We start from the raw sequence: 24,865 nt of genomic DNA on the forward strand, positions 1-24,865 counted from the left end.
TGAAGGGGTTATCTGTCTTGTCCAACATCTACAGTTTGTTGCAGGTTCAAAAGCAGAACTTGGGTTTCTGTACTCCTGGTGAGGTGTCTAAAAGCTTTTCCTATCTTCCTGATGACTTTTTAAATCAAAAGGCATTTCTCTTATTTCCCTGTACAAGAGGAGGAGATTTATTTTGAATTGCTTTAAAGGGCCTAGTTAAAATGGAATGTAACATGCTGAATAAAAATACACCTTAATATACAGTCTGGTCTTGGGTGTCCTAGGTCAAAGGGATCATAGATTTAGGTCACTCACCACTAGAGGGCACTCAGATTTTCCCAGTTACAGAGGCTTCCAGATACAGCCTGTAAATGGAGTTTATCAACATGATGACGTTTTCTATCAATAGTAAAAGCTAAATGGCCATTTCCCCAGATAGGCTGATGTCTAATATATATATATATATATATATATGTAGAAACACGTTATAATTAATATATATTTGTTATATTTGTTACTATTTTAGATTTAAGCCTGATGTTTTCCCAAAGGCCTCTCATTTATTGCTTTCAAGCAGATTTTTGAGGTAAAAATTAACTTAAAAGTCACCTTGCCTCCAGAGCACTCACGCAAAGCCCAGTGGGCCCCTGCCAAAATCCACAGGCCTACAGTATTTGAAGCAAATAATGTTTGTTGGGGGGGAGAGTGGTGCTTGCATACTTTGATTTAAAAGGGAGAAGAAAGAGAAGAAGAGAGCTTTCTCTGTTATAAAAGTAAATGAACACAAGCCAGGCAACTCTTTAACCCTCCAGTTTATCATCCTTGAAGGCCTTATTCTGATCATGTGAGGGATTTCTGGAGATTTAGACCTGGAGCCATGAAAATCCACTCTCTCTAAGAGGACCAAGCACTTTCTGGCTGTGTTATTCAAATTCTGTAAAGGTCTAATCTATATACTTAAAAGAAGTTACCTTATTCTAACAGTTATTATCAACTACGACCATAGCATTGGCCTGTCTGAAAAGTATAAGAATCTTAATAAGAATCATCTTTGTGAAAAAGGGCAGGGGTTTTTCTGCAAAGCTCCTGCACTTTGGACCATCTTGTCAGTTGTTAATGGATAATTAGCATTCTGGATTCTGGATTCTGCTGCACCGTTTTCCTGCCCCGTGGCACTTACCTGATCAGGACTACCCCTGTGCTTTGCCAAGTACTGAGGAAAACCTGGCTCACAGCTTTGAAAAAGGATACATCTAATTCACTCTGGAAAAGAGAAAAAAGTACAAGCATGAGAATGGGACACTGGGGCACATGTGCTTACCAGAGTTAGCAGCTGCTCTGGCCACAGGCTTGGGAGCAGGTCGGGGAGGCAGCTCTGTACATACAAGTCCGAGCAGGAAGGCCCTGAGCCTGGGACTGTGCTATTTATTTATTTATTTATTTATTTATTTATTTATTTATCAGAGACTTATTTATGAGAGAGAGAGCATGCATGCACACACATGAGTAGCGGGGAGGAGTAGAGGGACAGAATTTCAAGCAGACTCTGCACTGAGCATGGAGCCTGATGCGGGCTTGATCTCACGACCTGAGATCACGATCTGAGCTGAAACGAAGGGTTGGACACTGAACCCACTGCGCCACCCAGGCGCCCCCTGGACTGTGCTTCTTAAAAAAAAATAGGCTGCAGTTTGGAGGAATTTTGCCAACCAGAACAATTCATCCTTAGAACATGGACGGAGTCGGGGTGCCTGGGTGGCTCAGTTGTTAAGTGTCTGCCTTCGGCTCAGGTCATGATCCCAGGGTCCTGGGATCGAGCCCCACATCGGGCTCCCTGCTCTGCAGGAAGCCTGCTTCTCCCTCTCCCACTCCCCCTGCTTGTGTTCCCTCTCTCTGTCAAATAAATAAATACAATCTTTAAAAAAGAGAGAGAGAACATAGAGGGAATAGACAACCTCGACCTTTACAGATGATAGCTAGTTTGATATGTGTATCAAAAACCTTAATAATATGCATGCCCTTTGAATCCATCATTTTTACTTCTAGAAGTTTATCCTGAGGAAATAATTAGATAACAGGACAACAATGTGTGATAGGATGTTTAGGGTAATGTTTATAGTAGCAAATTACTGAAAACAAGCTAAGTATCTATCAAGGGGGGACTAGTTAAATATATTATTGCAGATCCACAAATGAGGTTATAGATATATAAGTACCGACATTGTTAAGTAAAAAAGCAAGTTGTAACACTGTATATACAGTACTATCCCATGGATACATGTATATGTAGAGACAGATACATAGTTAGATACAGTTATATAGTTAGATACAGACAGATACATAAAGTCTAAAAGGAAATGTACCTAATAGTATGTATCAGTAAGTCATGGGCTTACTCAAGATCTTCTCCCCTTTCTTTTTGCTTATGTGTTTTCAATTTTTTTCAGTGATCAGAGATGTTTAGATCATAAAAAAAATCATAGAGGGAGAAATAGTAAACAGAGTTAAATTCACATCTGAAAGGACTTAAGGTTTGTCAAGTGCAGCAATGACGACCCTGATCCCCAATGACCACCCGATCCTCAACAGCAACCATCCTCTCTTGCCGCAGGGGAGCTAACCGGGTTGTTTTTTTTTGTTTTGAAATGTGAGGCTGAGATGCTTCTTTCAGCCCAGACAGCATGAGACTGATCTCCAAATTTAAGATTTGGAAACCAAGATTAAAATAGTCTCAGCAAGAATGTTTAAAACTCACAAACCCAAAAATAAATGTTAGATGACAAGGCATTCTCCGAGTGGGGCAGATTCTATTTTCTTTACCATAGTACTCTCTTCCCTCCTTTGTCTCTTCTTTTTGCTACTGTCATCCTGAACTGAGCCATCTCACAGTACTGCTGGGAGTCCTGTGTCCAGTTTAAATTAAATTCTAATCTTTACTTCTGTGGTTCATGTGGTCACTGACTCTCTCCCCAGAATTACAGCAAGAATTCAGCAACGTGCTATTTATTCTCAGTCACCGAATATAATAATAATTTAAAAAACCTTAGCAATGATAGTGCTTGTACTCACTCATAATTGTTCCAGGTTTAAAATATTGCTTTTTTGGGAAATGTTATTCTTCTTGATAGGTGTTCCCTTAAAATGGCTAATCACGGCCAGCTCTGAATCACAGACCCTGACTTGCAAACCAGTCTGTCTTAAGAGAGTGGTCACTGCGATTAAGCAAGAACCAGAGCTGTGCTAATACGGTAACCACCAGCATCATTTGGCGAATCAAATGAATTAAGATTAAATTCCTCATTTCCTCCTTTATACTAATCACGTTTCCAGTTTGGAAAAGCCACATGTGGCTAGTGCCTCCTGCACTGGATGGCATAGGTACAGAACATTTCTGTGGTGGTGGAAAGTTCTACTGGACACTGCTGAGTTATGGGACTCTCTCCAAGCAATCAATACAAAGATGGAGTTTGAGGCCAGCCTTATTGTCCCCTGACAATAAGTGATTTCGTGGTGGCTATGAAATAGTCTAAAATGGACTTTGCTGATGGCTGCACAACTGTGTGTAAATACGAAAACCTATACGGGTTAAATGGGTGAGTTTCGGGGTATGTAAATTCTACTTCAATACAGCTGGGGTTTTTTGTTTTGTTTTGTTTTTTAAGAAAGGGGGCTGTTGGGCGCCTGGGTGGCTCAGTTGGTTAAGCGACTGCCTTCGGCTCAGGTCATGATCCTGGAGTCCCGGGATCAAGTCCCACATCGGGCTCCCTGCTCGGTGGGGAGTCTGCTTCTCCCTCTGACCCTCTTCCCTCTCGTGCTCTCTATCTCTCATTCTCTCTCTCTCTCAAATAAATAAATAAAATATTAAAAAAAAAAAGAAAGGGGGCTGTTGGGAGGCATCTGGGTGGCTCAGTCGGTGAAGCGTCCAACTCTTGGTCTAGGTTCAGGTCATGATCTCAGGGTCATGAGATCGAGCCCCGTGTCAGGCTCTGCTCTCAGGGGGAGTCTGCTTGGGATTCTCTCTCTCCCCCTCTGCCCCTCTCCCCACTCTTGCACGCACACCCCCCCTCTCTCTCAGAGAGATAAATGAAATCTTTAAAAAGGGGGCTGTTGGAAAGGAACTCATGTATTCCTTTGGTTTGGAGTTGGTTTTGACTATCAAAGCAAAAGTGTGGATGGAAATGATTCCTAAACTAAAAAGGTTCCTAGTGCCTTAGGAAGGGAAACAGAAAAGAGAGAGAGAGAGAGAGAGAGAGAGAAAGTTAAATAGCCAAGTCTCTTAATTAAAAGAAAAGGCGTAAGAGGTTCTTAGGCTTGTAGAACTGGTTCTTTATAAAGATCTAAAGCACACAGTGGTTTGTAACACTTTGGATGAGCCAGAAGGAAAGGTAAAGAAAATGTGGCATCATCTGAGTTTTAACTTTTACATGGTAAAGCTCTATATGAACACTGGTTCTTGATATAGACCATTTCTGGGAAACTGGGAGAAGGACATAAACCATTTCTTAGTCATTAGACTTACCACTCGGCTGAAGTACTCATCTAACACTTCCACAAAGTTATGGATGAATTCATAAATGGCCATCTCATTCTGAAATAAAAAAGGGTACAATTAGTTTTAGTATGGCCCATGTATAAATTAGACACTGACAAATATTCAGAATAGTTCTACGACTCACTTGTTTGAAAGAAGCTTACCCATAGAGGGAAAATCGAAAACCTTCACCTCTAAGACTTTAAGTCCTTAATGAACTTAGGGGAAGGAAACCAGATCGAGTCTCGTGTTTAGGGTTTTTGAGTTCTGCTCCCTGAATTTATCATCACTGGCTGAAACAGTGTTTCAGGTTCTTCATGCCACCAATTTTCCATTTGGGAAGATGGGAAACTACCTCTAGGTTTGGTTCACGGATAAAAAACAATCAACTGAAATTCTGAAGTATCTTAAATCTTAAATGCTTTTCATGGATTCAATAGCCTTAGGTTCTGTTGACCTGGGACTGACGTTTCTGGAAAGGTGAACTAAATCTGAGGAAATTCAGTCATAACACAATCATATTTATAGTTTGCTCTGGCTTCTGATCTGTCAGCCTATATTTCATGCCACAACTGAATGGCCTCTACACCTGTCTAAGCTGCCAAACTGGGCCACACAGAACAAGGGCAGGACACTGGTATTGCCTAGGGTCGAGGAAAGCATTCTGTCTGTGGTTTGGTGCTTCCCCATATGCCACTCATCGAATCCAAGAGAAATCCTAGATATTTTTCTTCCACACAGCTTTCCCTAGCCTTGATAGAGAAACGATCCTTTAGGAGTCAAGATAATTCTTAGATAGGCAAGTAGAGAAGAAAATGTCAATTTAAGGAGGAATAAAAATCAGACTGTCGGGGCCCCTGGGTGGCTCAGTCGGTTGAGCGTCTGCCTTCGGCTCAGGTCATGATCTCAGGGTCCTGGGATTGAGCCCTGCATCGGGCTCCCTGCTCAGCGGGAAGCCTGCTTCTCCCTCTGCCTGCCGCTCCCCCTGCTTGTGCTCTCTTCCTCTCTCTCTCTCTCTGTCAGATAAATAAAATCTTTAAAAATTAAAAAAAAAATCAGGCTGTTATTCCTAATTTTCTTGCATTTTCCATAGGCTCCTCTGTTACCGTACCTCAGTGTCATTAACTCCAACCACAATGAGGAGAGCTGCATACCGCCGACATATCAGCTTAAAATCCTTAAATTCAATGAAAGAACACTAGAAAAAACACAATTAGATATTAATTCCTATGGTTGCCATGGATTTCTTCAAAAGGGCCTGCATAATTTCTAAGTTCTGATTTCTGTATCGGTCAACACATTCCCAGAAATATGCAATATTAAAATGTTACACAATCTTGGTTGGTGGCCTGTTGGTTGCCGCCTCACAGCATTTGGGGGACTACGTGGAAGCATCTCTAGTGGGAGGCAGACAAGGGGTCTAGGAAAAAAGGCTTGGAGCATCCACGTGGGTTCCCACCTGTACCCCTTCTCATTCCTTTGCTTTGCTCTGTGTGGAAATCAGCAGGCAAAGGTACTGAATAATTTTAAACTGCCTCCAACATGAAAATAAGCCAACGTGACAAAGAAGATTTTCTTCTCTGGGCATCTGGGTGGCTCAGTCATTAGGCGTCTGCCTTCGGTTCAGGTCATGGTCCCGGGGTCCTGGGATCGAGCCCCGCATCGGGCTCCCTGCGCCGCGGGAAGCCTGCTTCTCCCTCTCCCACTCCCCCTGCTTGTGTTCCCTCTCTCGCTGTGTCTCTCTCTGTCAAATAAATAAAATCTTTAAAATAAAATAAAATGAGGATAAAGGTAAGAAGTGCAGTACCACTCTGCATTTTTGGCTCACTGTAGAGCCAGTGTGATTTCTGCTCAGCTGGATCTTTCAAGGAAACACAACCTATCTGAAAGAACTGAAGAACATTTTTTCAAAGCCTCTCAGGACCAAAAAAAAAAAAAAAAAAAAAAAGTAGCAAGCACTTTTGTGGATAAAATAAAAACTAAGCTGAGATTGTGTTACTTCAGCGCCTAATTATCCAAAAGCCCAGTGGATTCCTTTTAAAATCTAAAATAATTAAGGGGGCACCTGGGTGGCTCAGTCAGTTAAGCGTCTGCCTTTAGCTCAGGTCATGATCCCAGGGTCCTGGGATAGAGCCCCTAGTTAAGGCTCCCTGCTCAGGGACGCCTGTGTGCCTCAGTCGTTAAAAGTCTGCCTTCGGCTCAGGTCATGACCTCAGGGTCCTGGGATCGAGTCCCGCATCGGGCTCCTTGCTCAGTGAGGAGCTTGCTTCTCCCTCTCCCTCTGCTGCTCCCCCTGCTTGTGCTCGCTCTCTCTCTCTCTCTGTCTCTGACAAATGAATACAAATCGTTAAAAAAAAGAAAAATGCATTTATAAAAAAAAAAGCTCCCTGCTCAGTGGGGAGTCTGCTTCTCCCTCTCCCTCCCCTCTGCCTGCCCCTCCCCCTCAGCTCATGCTCTCTCTCTTTCGCTTTCTCTCTCTCAATAAATAAAATCTTAAAAAAAAAGAATTCAGAATGCTTCAAAAATATCTAGTAATATATTCGTTCCAAAGCATATATTTCAAAGGGTAACGTATTGTGAAGATGGTGTTTGAAACTGTGCAGTACCTGCCTTCTGCAGAAAGATTCAAGAAGAACACTTCTGGAGGTTATCTTTATTTAAAGTATGTGACTATTAACACAGCCCTTTAATAGTTCCTGTTTCCCTTTGACAACTACATGAAGCAATGTGTGCCATGGCAGGCCAAAGTAGTAATTCAAAGAGGACTCTGAGATGTTGAGACTGGAAAATCAATTTAGAAGCCAAGGGAAACATAGTTCCAACATGTAACTTCTGAGCACGGGTATACTTTAATATTTTAAGACCTAGCAGTGGTTCCCACAGCCTTTCTACATATGCTGTGAAATGGAGAACTGGCAAAATTAATGGGTGATTTAAACAATCGTTCTGATTTTGCTGCAGTTTGTTCAGTGATCTCCAATAGACTCAAAGTTTAGAACCCTGATTAAGTAATTCTCCAATTAAACCTCTTTGTAAAAAATAGACTCAGTTCCTAAAATTATTTGTTATGATTTTAATGATTTTGTTTAACCTCAATTTTGACAGAATGTGTAGATTTGTTGTGTCATATGAATTTTTAACTTCTGCTTACCCCATCTACATCATAAAACAAGACAAGTTCAAATAAAATTTGTTTTGTTTTTTAAATCACTAGTTCTAGGATATTATATTGGTGTTAAGTTTACAAAAATGATAAGCAGAAAAAAAACTATGCTCTACATGAGAATCATGCTAGTATTCTCTGGCACAAAGTGGGTCTCCAGTGTTCACCTCTATACCAATCATCTGACCTTAATCTCTTGGCTTAAAGCGAGCCACCTGCTGCGGGCACCCCTAAGAGTTGTAAAGGCTAAATTCATATGGACAAAAAAAGAAGGTATGTCTATTAGCTGGAATAAATTTGAGAACAAATATGCTGACCTAAATAAGAACTCAAGGCTTTTCCTGGTTTTCCTTGTTGGTATTTTCCTTAAGGGGATATAAAACGAGCGAGCTATGCTTCAGTCTTCATTCACTTCATTTGTTATTTTCCCTAATAGCTGTTGAAAGAATGTAGTTCAAAGAACTTGATGGCCCTTGAGACTCAGTAGTAACAGATCTGCCACTGCCTAGTTGAATGAGGAGATAAAAGAGAGAACCAGAAACTTACTTGTTCATTGGATCGGGAGAGACAGCTCTTTATGACTTCCGTTTCCAGAACTGTACGCTTATTGATCTCCACATGTTCATAGTATTTAGCAAGTCGGGTCTGTCCTTGTTTATTCACCATGAGGAAAAATTTTATCATTTTTTTTCTGGGCAATATTTTTCCAGATAGTTCAAAAGTTATGTCAAAGGGTGCCTGTGATTAGAACCTGAAGGATGAAAGAACAACAAAAAGCTAAAATCAAACATCTCAAAGAATAATATTAGATGTGTTCTATAGATGAACCAGAAGTAAATAAAATGTGATCCGATAATACTGGTCTTCACTCCTATGAATTAAATGAGGTTTTAATAAATAACTAAACATTGGGATGCCTGGGTGGCTCAGTCGGTTAAGCGTCTGCCTTCAGCTCAGGTCATGATCCCAGGGTCCTGGGATCGAGCCCCATGTGGGGCTCCCTACTCAGCGGGAAGCCTGCTTCTCCCTCTCCCTCTGCCTGCCACTCCCCCTGCTTATGCTCTCTCTCCTTCTCTCTCCCTCTGTCAAATAAGCAAATCAAATCTATAAAAAAAAACTAAACATAAATTTTCATTAGTTATCTTCCAAAACTTTTTTTTTAAAGTAGGCTCCATGCCCAGCACAGAGCCTAATGTGGGGCTTGAACTCATGATCCTGGGATCAAGACCTGGGCTGAAGGCAGACGATTAACCAACTGAGCCACCCAGGAACCCCTCTTAAATGAACTTTTAAAATATGGAATAATTTTACAGAAATGTTGCAACAGATTATGGGATAATTCTTGGACTACATTTTGTATTATTCTTTGCCCTCCCAGTTCATCTCTTATTTCCTAAACCGTATCAGACAGGTGGTTATCTCACAATAATTTCAAACATGAAGAGCTGGAAAGAGCCAGGCCCAGGCTGGTAAAGCCTGGGCCGCCGTGATCATCCAGGGCACAGGACAGGATGTTATGTAGACCAGCTCAGCCGGGGACAGGGCAGCTGTGCCATGGGGGAGGCCTGTGGTCATTCACTCCCTTTTCCAGGAAGATAAGCTCACTACTGTAGGTGGGATTGCAACATACTCTGTTTAGTCATTTGGTATTAAGTGCTGCTTTTATTCTCCTTACAAATTACTGCCAGTAAATTATGGCTGGAGACCAGTAAATTAAGTTACCATCCATTCTTTTATTCCCTTTTAGCAAAGATATTTTAAAACGATCTTCACAAAAGTTAGAAATTACAATCTTATACTCTGGATTCCAACTGCCAGCTAGAAGAAAGAGATACTGTCTTGGGCGCCTGGGTGGCTCAGTCGGTTGAGTGTCCGACTCCTGGTTTCGGCTCAGGTCATGATCTCAGGGTCCTGGGATCGAGCCCTGTCGGTGTTCGCTGCTCAGAGGGGAGCCGGCTTGTCTCCTTTTCCCTCTGCCCCTCCTACTCCTCGCTCTCTCTCCCTCTCTCTCAAACGAATAAATCTTTAAAAAAAAGAAAAAGATATTGTCTCAAAGGTATTCATGGCCAAACCTTTGCCTTTAAATGCCCTGGCTGCATTAAGTTTACGGTAAAATGAGATGTAAAATGATCCCATCGAGATGTTACACCAACGGATCAAATTGGTTTCCACCTTAACAAGCACAGCATTCCTTCCCACTGACTTCAGGAGCAAGGATGACAAACAAGGGCGTGTTGAATTGATACTCATTAGGATGCAAGCCTTGAAAATAGTAGCTGAAGGCATCTATAAAGGCTCAAATACATCATCTTTGTTTTGCATGCTCATAAACAATTACACAATTTGTAACTGTAGGATTACACAGTGGTAATAAAGTGGACAAGTAAAATTGTAAACTCTATTATAAAATACACAAAGCCGAAATATACAATGTAGAGACTCAGAGACAAGTACATGTTTGAGAACAGAAGATGAATGCTTTAAGCACCAATCCTGGTTACTAATCATCAGGGAGGAGAGAAATCAAATAATTATGAAACTGAGGTAGGGTAATAAGGAAAGAATATGCCTAGACAAGTGCTGGGAGTGGCCAGGGAGCAGGTATGAACTTCCTTTGTTTACAAAACTCTTTGCATTCAAGGACACACAAGGCTGGGGAAGATGTTTTGATTGCCAGGACCTGAAGGACTCCACACCCAAGAGACTGTGTGAATCAAGGACAGAAAAAGAAGGGAAATTTCACTGGGGAAAGCCTTACACAAAGGATGCCAGGATGCCCAAAGGCCAAGATGAGGGAGTTTGGTATAGTCATAGTAGAATATGAGCAGATCAATGTCCGAGGACCCTATGTGATACAAACTAAATGCCTAGAGAAAAGAGAGACTTAGAACAATTGAAATGCATACTGAATTGGGTATAGTTTTCATATTTCTGATGGTGTATTCTGAAACTGTCATCCAAAGATGACAAATAGATTTTAACTTGGGTGCCAACTGTGACTAACTGTATTTGCTGCTTTGAGCACCGTGTTGGGAAGGATTCTGGAACTGTTCAGATTCAAATGGATGCTATGAACGATTAGTATGTCAGGTGCAGGTTAGGAAGCAGGGTGTGGCAACATATGCACTGTATATCTGTCATCCCTGATGTGCACTCCCTTCATTTTGCAGATGGAAAAATGGATAATCTGAGATGTAGAGTGAAGTCTTGGATTCTGGCCCCCTGACTCATAATCTGATGCTGTCTTTAATTATCACATTGCCTCTTTGCCTCACTCAGTGTATTAGTGTCATCAGATGTTCATTTAAGCTTACCAAGCAAGCATCAACTTCAGGTAGCTTTGGGAACGATCAAGTCAATGTTCTCTAATGCTGCTGAACATTTAATTTGGAAAATACCAAACAATACAACGCATGAAAACAGTAGAGTATGAAGTTTCTAGCAATCAAAGTGGTATTTGATGATGACGAATATCCTTTCTAGCTCTAAAGGCTTTTTATGTACCTCAGAATCAGATTACTGTAAGACACACACACGTAATATTAGACAAACACATTTTTGGCCCCATAAAATTGATTGAAATAAAATCCTCCAAGTTAAAAAGCAAATTTCCTCCAGGGAAACATAAAGTCCTTATAACAGTATAATAGTCAAAAGCATGAACTGGGGCTTGACTGTTAATTTTGTGATCCTTGGCAAGTTACTTAACCTTTAGTACTCAGTCAAAGGTACAATGGGAATAATAATAGATAGTACTTACCTTCTGGGTTGTAAGGATTAGAGGAGTTAGTATATGTAATGTTCTTAGAACTGGGTTTGGCAGTTGGCACATAGTGAGGGCTACACAAGTACTGGTGAAAATCATTATGATAATATATCACTTTTTCTTCAGTGAAGTCTGCCTATCCCAGTCCCTTATTGCTAATCATAAAGAGCTAGCTACTATCCTTTCTTTTTTAAAAAATATTTTATTTATTGGGCGCCTGGGTGGCTCAGTTGGTTAGGCGACTGCCTTCAGCTCAGGTCATGATCCTGGAGTCCCGGGACCGAGTCCCGCATCGGGCTCCCTGCTCAGCAGGGAGTCTGCTTCTCCCTCTGACCCTCTTGGATCTCGTGCTCTCTCTCTCTCTGTCTTATTCTCTCTCTCAAATAAATAAAAAATATTTTATTTATTTATTTGAGAGAGAGAGCACGAGAGGGGGGAGGGTCAGAGGGAGAAGCAGACTCCCTGCTCAGCAGGGAGCCCGATGCGGGACTCGATCCCGGGACTCCAGGATCATGACCTGAGCTGAAGGCAGTCGCCTAACCAACTGAGCCACCCAGGCGCCCCGCTAGCTATCCTTCTTTGAACACATTACTGTATCTTACAAAACTTGTCGCCCTATGTAATCATTATTTGATTACATACTAAGCTCTCCTACAAGACCAGTGATTTTTACTTTATTGTGACAATTTTATTGTGACCCAGCATTCAGGTACATATATATCTGATTCAGTTATATATGATGATCACCAAACAATACCTACCCATACTGTGTGTATTGTACTCTGGTGATTTTTGTGACATTTTATAAAAAATGTAGTTGTGAGGTGTTTGGGTTACATAGATATATGGATTTTTCTTTTCTTTTTTTAAGATTTTATTTATTTGAGAGAGAGCACACAAGTATGAGCGGTGAGGGCGGGGGTGCAGAGGAAGAAAGAGAAGCAGACTCCCTGCTGAATGGGGAACCCAACGCGGGGCTTGATCCCAGGACCCTGAGCCGAAAGCAGATGCTTAACGGACTGAGCCCCAACACACAAAAGGCACATACTATCAACATGATATATCACTGTTGAAACTGAACTTGATCATCTGGCTGAGACAGTTTTTGTTAGGTTTCTGTACCGTAAAGTTATCCTTCCCCTTTTTATACCATACTCTTTAGAGGGAAGTCATTATATGTAGCCCACATTTAAGGGGTGGGAAGTTATGTTCCATCTCCTTGAGGGAGAAGTACCTATGTAAACTATTTGGAATTCTACTGTGCAGGTGATCTGTCTACTATACCCTATTATTTATTTACTCAATCACTTATTTCTATCAGTAGGGACTCATGGATATTTTATTTTATACCTTAGGTTATAATACAATATGATCCAATGATTTTTAATTTCAGAAACCACTAAAGAACTGTGGCCCAGAGTTTGAAAAACACTATATTAGAACATGAACTTGTGAGTAGGGTTCCTATCTTATTTCAGATCTTTGCACAGTGCCTAGTGTAAGAGAATATCCAATAAGTGTTTGTTGAACGAATGAAATAATGAAGACTTTTTTTGAGTGATAATTTTTCCTTAAAAAAATCACATCACGGGGCATCTGGGTGGCTCAGTCGTTAAGCGTCTGCCTTCGGCTCCGGTCATGATTCCAGGGTTCTGGGATTGAGCCCCACGTCAGGCTCCCCTGCTCTGCGGGAAGCCTGCTTCTCCCTTTCCCACTCCCCCTGCTTGTGTTCCCTCTCTCGCTGTCTCTTTCCCTCTGTCAAAATAAATAAATAAAATCTTTTAAAAAAATCACATCAGTATTCAAACAAAGCCAACCCATAAAGTACCCTGGTACCCCAACTCCTGCACCAAAGCCTGTCAGTCTTCTCAAAGGTAAAACCAATGTTTTTAAGTTTAGTGCATATTCTTCTAGACTTTCTATACATTTACACGTAAATATGCATGCATTTGTAGCAACTTTATTTTTTAAACCTAAATGTGATCAAACTCTAAAATGCCAAGTGACTAGCCTGGTGTTTATTCTCTTCTGGTACCTTTGAATGAACCAGGTGCACTCACAAAGCCCTGGCTGGATCCTATAAAAGGGCACTGAAGTGATGTGTTTTGGAATTCATCAGGAGCGTTTCCTGTTGACTCAGTCTAGTTCAGACTTTCCTGGTTTTTGTCCCCTTGATCCAGGGCCTTGGCTCCCATTCTTTCTCTGGCCTTAGTTCTTAGTGGCCTGGCTTGGATTTCTGCAATGTTCCAGGACTTGACCTTTGGTATTTGCCCTCTGGCTGTGACCCTGGAAGCCTTTGGCATCCAGCCCTAGCTCCGTTAACTACCTTAGAGTGGCAGTGGAAGATTAAATGAGGTAAATGATGTAATTCTTGTAAAACATTCAACACACTGACTACTTTCATTTCCTCTCTTATTGTGTATTAAACTAGAAAGGAATGCTGATAAGATTATAAGGAAACAGACAGGTATATGTATACATTGTGAGTGGTCCCTTAAATTGTTACAAATATTCTACAGTGTAGACTTGATAGAATTTAACCAAAAAAATCATGAAAATTGTTCTACCATTTAACTCAACCATTTCTGTCTTGGGAATCTATCCTAAGGTATAATTTTAAATCCACAGGCATGAAAATATTTATAGTAACATTATTTATAATAGTGAAAAAATGAAACAAGCTCAGATATTACAAACTGAGAACCAAGTGTTAAATGAACACCAACTTGATATTTTTTAACATTAAAATAAATATTCAATAGACCATAAGAGGCTCTTTTTTTTAAAAAAGATTTATTTATTTATTTATTTGAAAGAGAGAGAATGAGAGAGACAGCACATGAGAGTGAGGAGCGTCAGAGGGAGAAGCAGACTCCCCGCTGAGCAGGGAGCCCGATGTGGGACTCGATCCCGAGACTCCAGGATCATGACCTGAGCCGAAGGCAGTCGCTTAACCAACTGAGCCACCCAGGCGCCCTTAGGCATAGGAAACAAACTGAGGGCTGCTGGAGGGGAGGGGGTAGGGGGGTGGGGTAACTGGGTGATGGACATTAAGGAGGGCACATGATGTAATGAGCACTGGGTATTATATAAGACTGATGAATCACTGACCTCTACCTCTGAAACCAATAATACATTATATGTTAATTGAATTTAAACAAAAATTAAAAAAAGAAAATAAATATGCAGACTAGAAGAAAAATGGGAAAATGTAGATACAATAATGTCACCAAATCAGAATACCAAATTCTATACCCACATGGATTACAATTATGTAGAAGCAAGATCTGAATAAAGATTATAGAGACTAGACAGAAATCATACAAAAACAAAAAATAAAACAAACAAGCAAAAAAACAAAAATAGATTAGAAAGATGTACCTTGAAAACATCATGCTAACTGAAAGAAGCCAGTCACAAGGACAATATATTATATGACTCCATTTATATGAAATGTCCAGAATGGGGAAATCTATAGAGAAAGTAAATAGATTAAGGGTTGCCAGGGGATGGGGGTTTGGGATGGGAGGTCTAAGAGGTATAGGGTTGTGATGATGGTTGAACAAATGCGAGTATATAAAAGCCACTGAATTGTACCCTTTAAATAGGTGAATTATATCTCAATAAAGCCTGTTAAAAAAAAAAAGACAGACCAGACAATCTGGAAGAGCTCCCAGTGGCCAAAGCTGGAACAATTTGGACAACAGATAACATAGTATCAGATTATTACCCAAAGTATAAAATAAGTATACATTAGTAGTACTGATTTAAATACATGATTGAAAAAATAAATAACCAGGACAGAAGGATCCCAGGAACAGGTTTCCCCTGCTGTCTGAAAGTAGACTGTTCCTGGGAAACCTTTTCTAAGCCAAAATGGCAATAAAGCAAAGAAGCGATTACTATTAATTTATATGGGGAAAATTTTTCAGCATTCCCAGACACAAAAAAATAACCTCTCTTAGGCTTTTCTGATGCCTTAGGACACATCTTGCTAAGGGATGTACAAAATAAATGGAGAGACAGCACAGACGCTCAGGGACACAGTTCAAAGCTGTGCCAGCTTGATGCTGACATGCTCAGTGCAGGTACCGGGGAAGGAGCTCGGTAGGGTCCCTCTGGCTGCCCCGGGTGCATGCAGCCTCGTGACTGCTCACTGCAAAACAAATGCTCAACACTATTTTTGCTTTTTGCCTTTTCTCAGTAAAAGTGAAAATCCTCTCTGGATTTCTTTCAGTTAATGAAAATGGGTACTAAGTAGGTCTTTCATGAAAGTGAAAGGCTTTCAATAGGAGATACCTGTGTATCTGTTGAGAGGCTCTCCTCCAGGAGGTGGAGCTTAAATTCTCCCGCCCATTCACTGGAGGGTGAGTTGCACTTAGTGATTCACTTCCAAAGGGCGGCATGTGGAAACAGGAAATGGTATCCTCGCAGTAGAGACACCTGGCACACACCACCTTACCCAAGTGATGAAGGCTAACATCATCAGTCCTGTCATGAGGGGATGAGAAGAGTACTTCATCTCTGTGGTATTCTTCCTTAAACCCACAGCCCCATTCTAATCATGAAAATACAGTAGGAAAAAAAAAAAAACACCAAAACAAATGAAGGGACATTCTAAAAAATATCCGACCTGTATTTCCCAAAACTGTCAAGATCATGAAAAACAGGGAAGTGTGAGAAACTATCAGAGATCAGAGGAGATTAAGGAGATAATGGTGACTACTTGCAATGTGGTATCCTGGAGGGGATCCTGAACACAGAAAGGACATTAATAAAAAATGGGCAAGGGGTGCTTGGCTGGCTCAGTTGGAAGAAAATGCAACTCTTGATCTTGGGGTTGTGAGTTCGAGCCCCACTTTGGGTGTAGAGATTACTTAAAAATAAATAAACTTAAAAAATTTTTGGTGAGGGGCGCCTGGGTCGTTCAGTGGCTTAAGCAACAGCCTTTGGCTCAGGTCATGATCCCGGGGTCCCTCGATGGAGCCCAGTGTTGGGCTCTGTGCTCAGCAGGGAGTCTGCTTCTTCCTCTCCTTCTGTGTGTGTACTCTCTCTCTTTCTCTCTCACTCTCGCTCTCTTTCTCAAATAAATAAAATCTTAAAAAATTTTTTTTTGGTGAAACATGAGAATAGTCTGAGTTTAGTTAATAATAATGCTACCCATGTTGGGTTTTTTTAGATTTGATAAATGTACCACGGTGATATGAAACGACATTAGGGGAGATGGGTGAAGATATTCAGAAATTCTCTATACAATCTTTGCAATTCTTTTATAAATCTAAAATTATTCCAAATAAAAAGTTTATTTTTAAAAAAAGGAGAGAGGGGCTCCTGGTTGGCTCAGTTGGAAGAGAATGTGACTCTTGATCTCTGGGTCATGAGTTCAAGCCCCACACTGGGCGTAGAGATTACTTAAATAAAAAATTTTAAGATAAAAAAGGAGAGAGTTATAAGTACTTGTATTAAAGTGAAGAGGGTTTGTTTATTGGTGTGTCTGAGTATATAAGTCTATGTCATATTGGTTATATTAGTTATATTTGGTTATATTGCTTAAATATTGAAGTTTTTTATCAGTATATTATAGATGTTTAGGTATGAGGTTCATTTTTATTAACATTCCCAACAATTACACTTCAGGCTTTCTTATTTTCATTTAGCTAAGAAGCATATTAATTTTAATTGATGAGGGGTGGGTGTGTATCAATGTATACATTCTATAAATAGCTTACTATACCCTTTGGTCAGGCTCTGTTCTTTTTTTTTTTTAATATTTTATTTATTTATTTGACAGAGAGAGAGAAAGCTAGAGAGGGAACACGAGCAGGGGGAGTGAGAGAGGGAGAAGCAGGCTCCCGGCCAAGCAGGGAGCCCAATGTGGGGCTCGATCCCAGGACCCTGGGATCATGACCTGAGCTGAAGGCAGACGCTTAACGACTGAGCCACCCAGGCGCCCCAGTCAGGATCTGTTCTGACCTGGATAACCGCTGAACTCCCAGTAATCCTTCAAACACATCACCATTTGGGAACTTTCCCTCTTTTTCCCTAGTTCAGGATTCAGAAAAGCTTTTTCTATAAAAGCCAGGTAGTATTTTAGGCTCTGAGGGCCATATGGTCTCTTTCTCAACTAGTCACTCTGCCCCTGCAGAATGAAAGCAGCCCATACGGTATAAATAATATATAAAGAAATGGGTGTAGCTGTGTTCCAAGAAAACTTTATTTATGAAAGCAGTCAGCAACTGGATTTAGTCTGCAGGCTATAGTTTGCTCTGCTCTAGACCAGTGCTTATCAGACTTAATGAGCACACAAATCGCTTGGGGAACTTAGGAAAATATAGAATCTGATTCAGTAGGTCTGGAGCAGGAACCATACATGGAGTGGCAGAGTATTAAAAGACCCATTAAAGTATATACCTACAAGGTCAGGAAGTTCACCCTTCTCAATATCAAGTCAGACAAAATAACATGAGTTGACTGCTTCCTAGGTACAAGACAGCAAGGCAACAGAGTAAACAGAAACACAACTATTATGGATAATTTCTTTCATTTGGTCATGGATCTTAATCCATAGAATGCTGGATGAGAGGGCAAGCTGTCCTGACATGTCACCCCACAGATCCTCAGGTTCATTCAGGTGATCTGGCTGGCTGGGTGGCAGCCCCATCCCTCATGGCCTCAGCTGGTCTCTCTCAAAGTTGTACATATATTGGAATACAATGATATTTCCAGGAAGCAGAGAGCCATTCTTTTGTCAAGAATTTACTATAGCTGACTAGAATATTTCATTTAACCTCAAGAAATTACAACAATGCATGTTACATCATACACAAAAATTAACTCAAAATAGATCACAGACCTAAATATAAGAGATAAAACTATAAAACTTTTAATTTTATTAAAAAATTTTATTTTAAGTAGGCTCCACGCCCAGCGTGGGGCTTGAACTCATGACCCTGAGTTCAGTCAGTTAAGTGTGCCACTCTTGATTTCAGCTCAGGTCATAATCATGTTCAGTGGGATCGAGCCTGGCATCAGGCTCTGTGCTGGGTGTGGGGTCTGCTTGGGGTTCTCACTCTTTCTCCCTCTCCCCTCCCACTCATGCTCTCTCTCTCTCAAATAAATAAATCTTTTTTTTTTTTTTAAAGGGAGAAAATAACAAGTGCTGGCGGGGATGTGGAGACACTGGAACCCCCACGCAGTGTTGGTGGGAAAGTAAATGCTCTGTCACTCTGGAAAATAATTTGGCAGTTTCTTAAAAATTTACACAAATTTACCATATTATCCAGCCATTCTACTTTTTTTTAAAATTTTATTTATTTATTTGACAGAGAGAGAGAGAAGAGCAGGGGGAGCAGCAGAGGGAGAGGGAGAAACAGGCTCTCCGCAGAGCAGAGAGCCCGACACGGGACTCAATCCCATGACCCTGAGATCATGACATGAGCCGAAGGCAGACGCTTAACTGACTGAGCCACCCAGGTGCCCCAGCCATTCTACTTTTAAGTATAAGCCCAAGAGAAACGAAACCATGTCCACAAAGACTTGTACATGAATGTTCATAGAAACATTATTCATAATAACCAAAAAAGTGGAAATAACCCTAATGTCCACCAGCTGATGAATGGATGAACAAAATGTGGTGGATCTACATACAATGGAAAACTACCCAGCAATAAAAGGGAGTAAAATACTCCTACATGCTATGAAATGGATGAAACTTGAAAACATTAAGTGAAAGAAGCCAGATGCAAAATACTACCTATTGTATGATTCCACTAATCTGAAACATCCAGAAAAGACAAATCTATATAGATAGAAAGTATATCAGTGGGCCAGGTATAATGTAATTAGGGCCAGGAGAGGTTTAGGGGAAAATGGGGATGAGATTTCTTTTTGGGATGATGAAAATCTTCTTTTTGGGGGAGCCTGGGTGGTGCAGTTAAGCCTCCACTCATGGTTTCAGCTCAGGTGGTGATCTCAGGGTTGTGAGATCGAGCCCTACATTGGGTATTGAGATTACTTAAAAATAAAATCTTTTAAAAAAATAATAAAATGTTAAATTTCAATCAAGTTCAGGATCTGTGGAAATCCTGAAGTTCCTATTTCTGTAGAAAAGTACTTTAAGAATAAATCTTAATACTGTGGTCTGTCATTTTTCTAGGAATATATCTGAAAGATTTCTAAAGCTTCACATGACTCTAAAATCTTGACCTAAAGCCATTTTGGTAAATTGATCAAAAAAATCTCATCAACTATACTTACCACGGTACACACTGAGTAATGTATATAGGATTGTAGAATCACTATGTTGTACACTTAACACTAATGTAACATTGTATGTCAACTATACTTCAATTACAAAAATTAAAAAAAAAACTCATCAAATTCTGGTCCAAGATACAATGTAAATTCATATTAAGTGTGGTTATTTGTAACTTTAAAACATAGAAATAAATCAGAGAGAAGCCGGAAGTTTTACTGAAAAGGGTAGATATTGCATTTTTGGAGATGTTCAGATATCAGACTTCCTATCCTAAATCAGGGGGTGAACTGAAGAATTTTTAAGGTCTTTACAGCATCATGATTCAGGCAGGGGGAGAAAAGTCATACTTCAAAAACTGAGGATGAAGAATTTATATACTATAAATAGACCATTACATTGTCTGAAAGCACTTGTTTTATTTTTATTCATTAGTCATCTGTGTGTGTGTGTGTGTGTGTGTGTGTGTGTAGTGGGGGACTGATAGATTCTCCATCAGTCATCTGCCAGAGAGGTACTGACTATCAGGTCTGGTGGTGGTAGGAGGTGTGTACAAATTAATGGCTGGAGTTCACACAAGCCTATTATTGTTGCTGTTGATATCTTACCCTCCACTTAGGATAGAAAAGCTGCTTTGGGGTAAATAATGGGACTCAACCTTCCCATTACCACCAATGGAGATAACAATACGTATCTTTTGAAATCAAAACAAAGATTTTCTTCTCAAATTATCTTTCTTCTATTGGGTTTTACATCAACGATAATTTATTTTGAAATTTAAAATAACATTAAAATAGGGTACTATTTTACTTTGACAAAACACGGGCATGGGCTAGAAATAGTGAAGAAAACACCACTGTGTGGGTATTCTTACTCTTAATTGTTCGGTTAAAATTAGCCACACAAATTAAATACTTGTGCTTACTGACTAAGAATCTTCATCGAATTTTTGGGCTAACAAAGACATCTAATATCTTAGTTTTAGAGGAGAGAGAGTGGGGAGCAGAGATCTAGCAGTCTCATAGCTGGGATGCTCCCAGAACTTGCTATTCTGATGTTACAATGTGTCAATAAGGAGGAACTCCAGAAGATAAGGAGGAGTACTATATATTACTCCCCATTCCTATAAAATGGTCAGTCAAGTTTCCCCACTCAAATGGGAAATATTTCAAACCAGATATTCTGGACTCTCATAAATTTAACTTCTGTATTTCTTAAGTTAGACAGAGGTGTTGTTTTGTTTTTTTTTTTTTTACAGATATGCTTTTATTTCAGGAAACTACTCTTTTTTTTTTTAAGGTTTTATTTATTTGACAGAGACAGACACAGCGAGAGCAGGAACACAAGCAGGGGGAGTGGGAGAGGGAGAAGCAGACTTCCTGCTGAGCAGGGAGCCTGATGCGGGGCTCGATCCCAGGACCCTGGAACCATGACCTGAGCCGAAGGCAGACGCCTAACAACTGAGCCACACAGGTGCCCCAGTTAGACAGATCTTGTTAATTTTTGCTGGGCATCTGATTTCCAAGGAAAACTGTGAAAGCCATACAAAGACAGATTTTTCTTCTATGTTTGTCCTTTTGAAGAGCAGTCATCTAATAACATCACATTAGGATTTGAATGACAGGCCTGTGAGTGCTCTTAAAGTATCAAGTGCAATGTTAGAGGTTTTAAATTCAAATCAAAGTAAAGCAATTTGGAATTAAAATTTGATTTGTGGATGGTTCCTATTTTTTTGTGTCAAAGAAGGAACAAACAAACATCACTGGGATGCAAAAGAATCTCACTTTACGAAAAATATCTCTGAAAAGTTGACTATAAATTGAATTTAAATACAATACTGGAATTATGGAAAATGTTTCTATAAAATAATCATTCCATAATTTATCTGCAACTAATTTGTTTCAATATCGCGAAGTTTTTTTTTAACTCTAACGCTCATATTACTTAAGGAAAAATTAATTACTATTAATTTTTTCTTAAAAATATTCAAGAAAATCATACTATGAAACTACAGCAATGTATTGAAGTTCTTATTTTAAGAGCTTCTTAATGAAATAAAGTATGTCCTGAGTTAAAATCAAGCATAGCAAAAGCTACATCAGTATTTTCAGGGTCTGAAGATATCACTTGGAAAATTACAGCTCCAATAACAAATTCTTTTTGCAGATTAACACCCTAAAGAGAAGAAGCAATGAAACACAAAAATTACTGCATTAAACTTCAGTCTGGGGATCAACTAACTTACCCAACAGGATCTATTTTTTTTTGTTAGTGACACTACCACCATGAATGTTAATTCAAATGAGTAATTAATACTCCCGATGTTTGATGGTGGTCGTGAAAGACCTTCTCGGCTGTATCCCGAGAGGCAGTATTTGCTCTTTGGAATATGATGTGTGAACGTGACCCAACAGCAACTCATGAAGAGAGATAGTAACAGTAGAAAGCACTAACACAGTACTAACTAGACAGCCAGGTGCTGTTCTGAACATTTTACCTACATTCATTTAATCCTCATAATAGCTCTATGAGTTGGAGACTGTTTTTATCCTCACTTATAGATGTGAATAGTCACTTGCCAAAGGTCACCCAGTAAAATGATGGAGAAAGGACCTGATGCCAGAGAGCCTCTTTCCCTCCAGGTTTGCCTCAAGACTCCAGTATTGCAGTGATGGCCGTTATATGACCAGGGATACACAATTCCACTCCCCATTCACTAGTGTAAATCTAGCTGGGGCCAGTCGTACCCTCTGTGGAAAAGCTTTTACTGGCTAATATGCATATTCTGACAGTTTCAGTCTGACCCTGGAGCATGTTACAAAAGATGCAATTCTAGGAGATTATTTACTTTTTAGTCGATCTCAACATGGAGCCTAAATGCCTCCAAAATGACTCAATCAGATCATGCGAAAATTTAGGACAGTAAAACTCGTATTACTACATTTGCGACAGCATGCTTAACGTTTGTAATTGGACCTAAACTTCCAAAATTCCTACGCCTGATTTGCCCTCTTAGTGAGTTCAGCTAATCTCCCTTTCCACTTCCAATAAATAAAGCATACCCAGAAAATGCTGTCCAAGGCAAGTTTGCAGACACGTATCTGAATATAGTATCATTCTCTTTCAGATCAAATGTCAGGGTAAATGTGGGGCCTTTCAGGTGGCCTGCTTGGCTGCCCTCTACCCAGGAGCACCTTTTGCTTTTCTGAATTTCACAGTAAAGTGTAGCAACATGTTACAGCTCCCGCTGAAAATGTAAATAGGATATTAAAGTTGTCAGACAAGAGCTGGCCCAAATGTTGCCCAAAGGATGTTCATACTTAAATTTATACTCATTTATACCTCATAATCTTTGAAGAGCAAAAATGTCTCGAATACTTAACAGTGGTCAAATAAAGCCATTTCAATATCAGGTTGTAATAAATAACTTTAGGTTAAATAGCAAGCAACTTAAACTTCAAAATGCCAAGAGCGCAGAGATGCAAGGTGATAGCAGCAAGGATGGAAAAAAAAAAATCCAAGTCTATAGGCAACACCTTTACCAAAAACCAGGTGAAAAAAGGTCCCGGAACTCTAGAATGAGTAGAGTCAAACTGCACTTAGCAACAAAAAGGGAGTGACCACAGGGGCGCCTGGGTGGCTCAGTCATTAAGCGTCTGCCTTCAGCTCAGGTCATGATCTCAGGGTCCTGGGATCGAGCCCCGCATCGGGCTCCCTGGTTGGCGGGAAGCCTGCTTCTCCCTCTCCCTCTCCCACTCCCCCTGCTTGTGTTCCTTCTCTTGCTGTGTCTCTCTCTGTCAAATAAATAAATAAAATCTTTAAAAAAAAAAAAAAAGGGAGTGACCACAGGGGCACCTGGGTAGCTCAGTTGGCTAAGCATCTGATTTTGGTTCCGGTCATGATCTTGGGGTCTGGGGGTTGAGCCCCGGCTGGAGACCCCAGTCAAGCCCGTGTTCAGTGGGGAGTCTGCTTGTCTCTCTCCCCCTGCCCAACAACCAGCCCCCTCCGCCCCCGGCTCATGCTCTCTCTAATAAATAAAATCTTAAAAAAAAAAAAAAAAAAAGGCGAGATGACCACAGCTGTGCTGGCAGAAGTGGAGGTTTGAAAATGTGGTCTTGTAAGAGTCAAAAGAGCCAAAGAATCCAGAAATCACCAGCTCATCATGCAAAGGAAGGGGCCCCTCTCCCCACCTTGAAATGAGAGCCCCACAAGTGAATCTAAGAACCACAGTGAGAACTGGGAGCAGGCCTGGCAGGGTCTCTCTTGCCCATGAGTGCAAGGAAAGGTTCCATCCAGGACCTTCTAGTTTAAAGAAAATATGGAGAAGGGAATATGCTAAATAATACCATAAAAATGCAATCAGCCAAATGTGGGAAATTCTATAGGGTAAATAACCTGGTCTCTTCAACAAAATGGCATGACAATGTGGGGATGACAGGAAGGAAAACTAAAAAAGACCTAAAGACATATCAACTAAATGAAATATCTGGATTTTGTTAGGATCCTAATTTGAAGTCACCAACTCCTAAAAAATTTTTTTTGAGACAACTGGGGGAAACCAAATATGGATTGGGGATTAGATTATATTAAAATATTACCATTTACTTTGTAGGTGTGACATTGGTATTGTGGTATGTTTTTTGAAACAAATAATACATTATATGTTAAAAAAAAAAGAAGATAGCAGGAAAGGAAAAATGAAGGGGGGGAAGTTGGAGGGGGAGCTGAACCATGAGAGATTATGGACTCTGAGAAACAAACTGAGGGTTCTAGAGGGGAGGGGGTGGGGGAATGGGTTAGCTTGGTGATGGGTATTAAAGAGGGCACCTACTGAATGGAGCACTGGGTGTTATACGCAAACAATGAATCATGGAACACTACATCAAAAACTAATGATGTAATGTATGGTGATTAACATAAAAAAAAAGTCCTAATCTGTTACAGATACTTAAGAGAAATGTGTACCAATGAAATAATATGATGTCTGGGATTTACTTTAAAATATTACTGGGCCTGCCACAGGAGTGTGGGGGAGACCATGAATTCTGTTTCAAGGCCTCTTTGAGCTTGTCAAATAATGTCATGAGCAAAGCTCACCCTCTCAAGTTGAAAAATTTAGGGACAAGAAGTTGTAATTGAAATTAAATGGTGGCAGACATGTCCAAAGAATTT

At 40.3% G+C, this 24,865-nt stretch overlaps 1 protein-coding gene across 3 annotated transcripts in view; it reads right to left on the minus strand.

The window, feature by feature from the left end:
- Positions 1-24,865, minus strand: part of AP4S1 (adaptor related protein complex 4 subunit sigma 1) — a 43,165-nt gene that overhangs the window by 10,304 nt on the left and 7,996 nt on the right. Inside the window, exons 2-5 of one of the 3 annotated variants that reach the window (XM_027569658.2) lie at positions 8,220-8,424; positions 5,622-5,708; positions 4,499-4,567; positions 1,231-1,242 (exon numbers count right to left, since the gene is read on the minus strand). In XM_027569658.2, coding sequence (XP_027425459.1) covers positions 1,231-1,242; positions 4,499-4,567; positions 5,622-5,708; positions 8,220-8,357 — 306 coding nt within the window. In that variant the 5' untranslated portion in view covers positions 8,358-8,424. Of the gene's footprint in view, positions 1-1,159; positions 1,243-4,498; positions 4,568-5,621; positions 5,709-8,219; positions 8,425-24,865 lie in introns of those variants that run through there. The other 2 variants (XM_027569659.2, XM_027569657.2) reach the window with 2 other exon arrangements.

This window comes from Zalophus californianus, chromosome 6 (genome assembly GCF_009762305.2).
Source record: "Zalophus californianus isolate mZalCal1 chromosome 6, mZalCal1.pri.v2, whole genome shotgun sequence".
NCBI classification, from domain to species: domain Eukaryota; kingdom Metazoa; phylum Chordata; class Mammalia; order Carnivora; family Otariidae; genus Zalophus; species Zalophus californianus.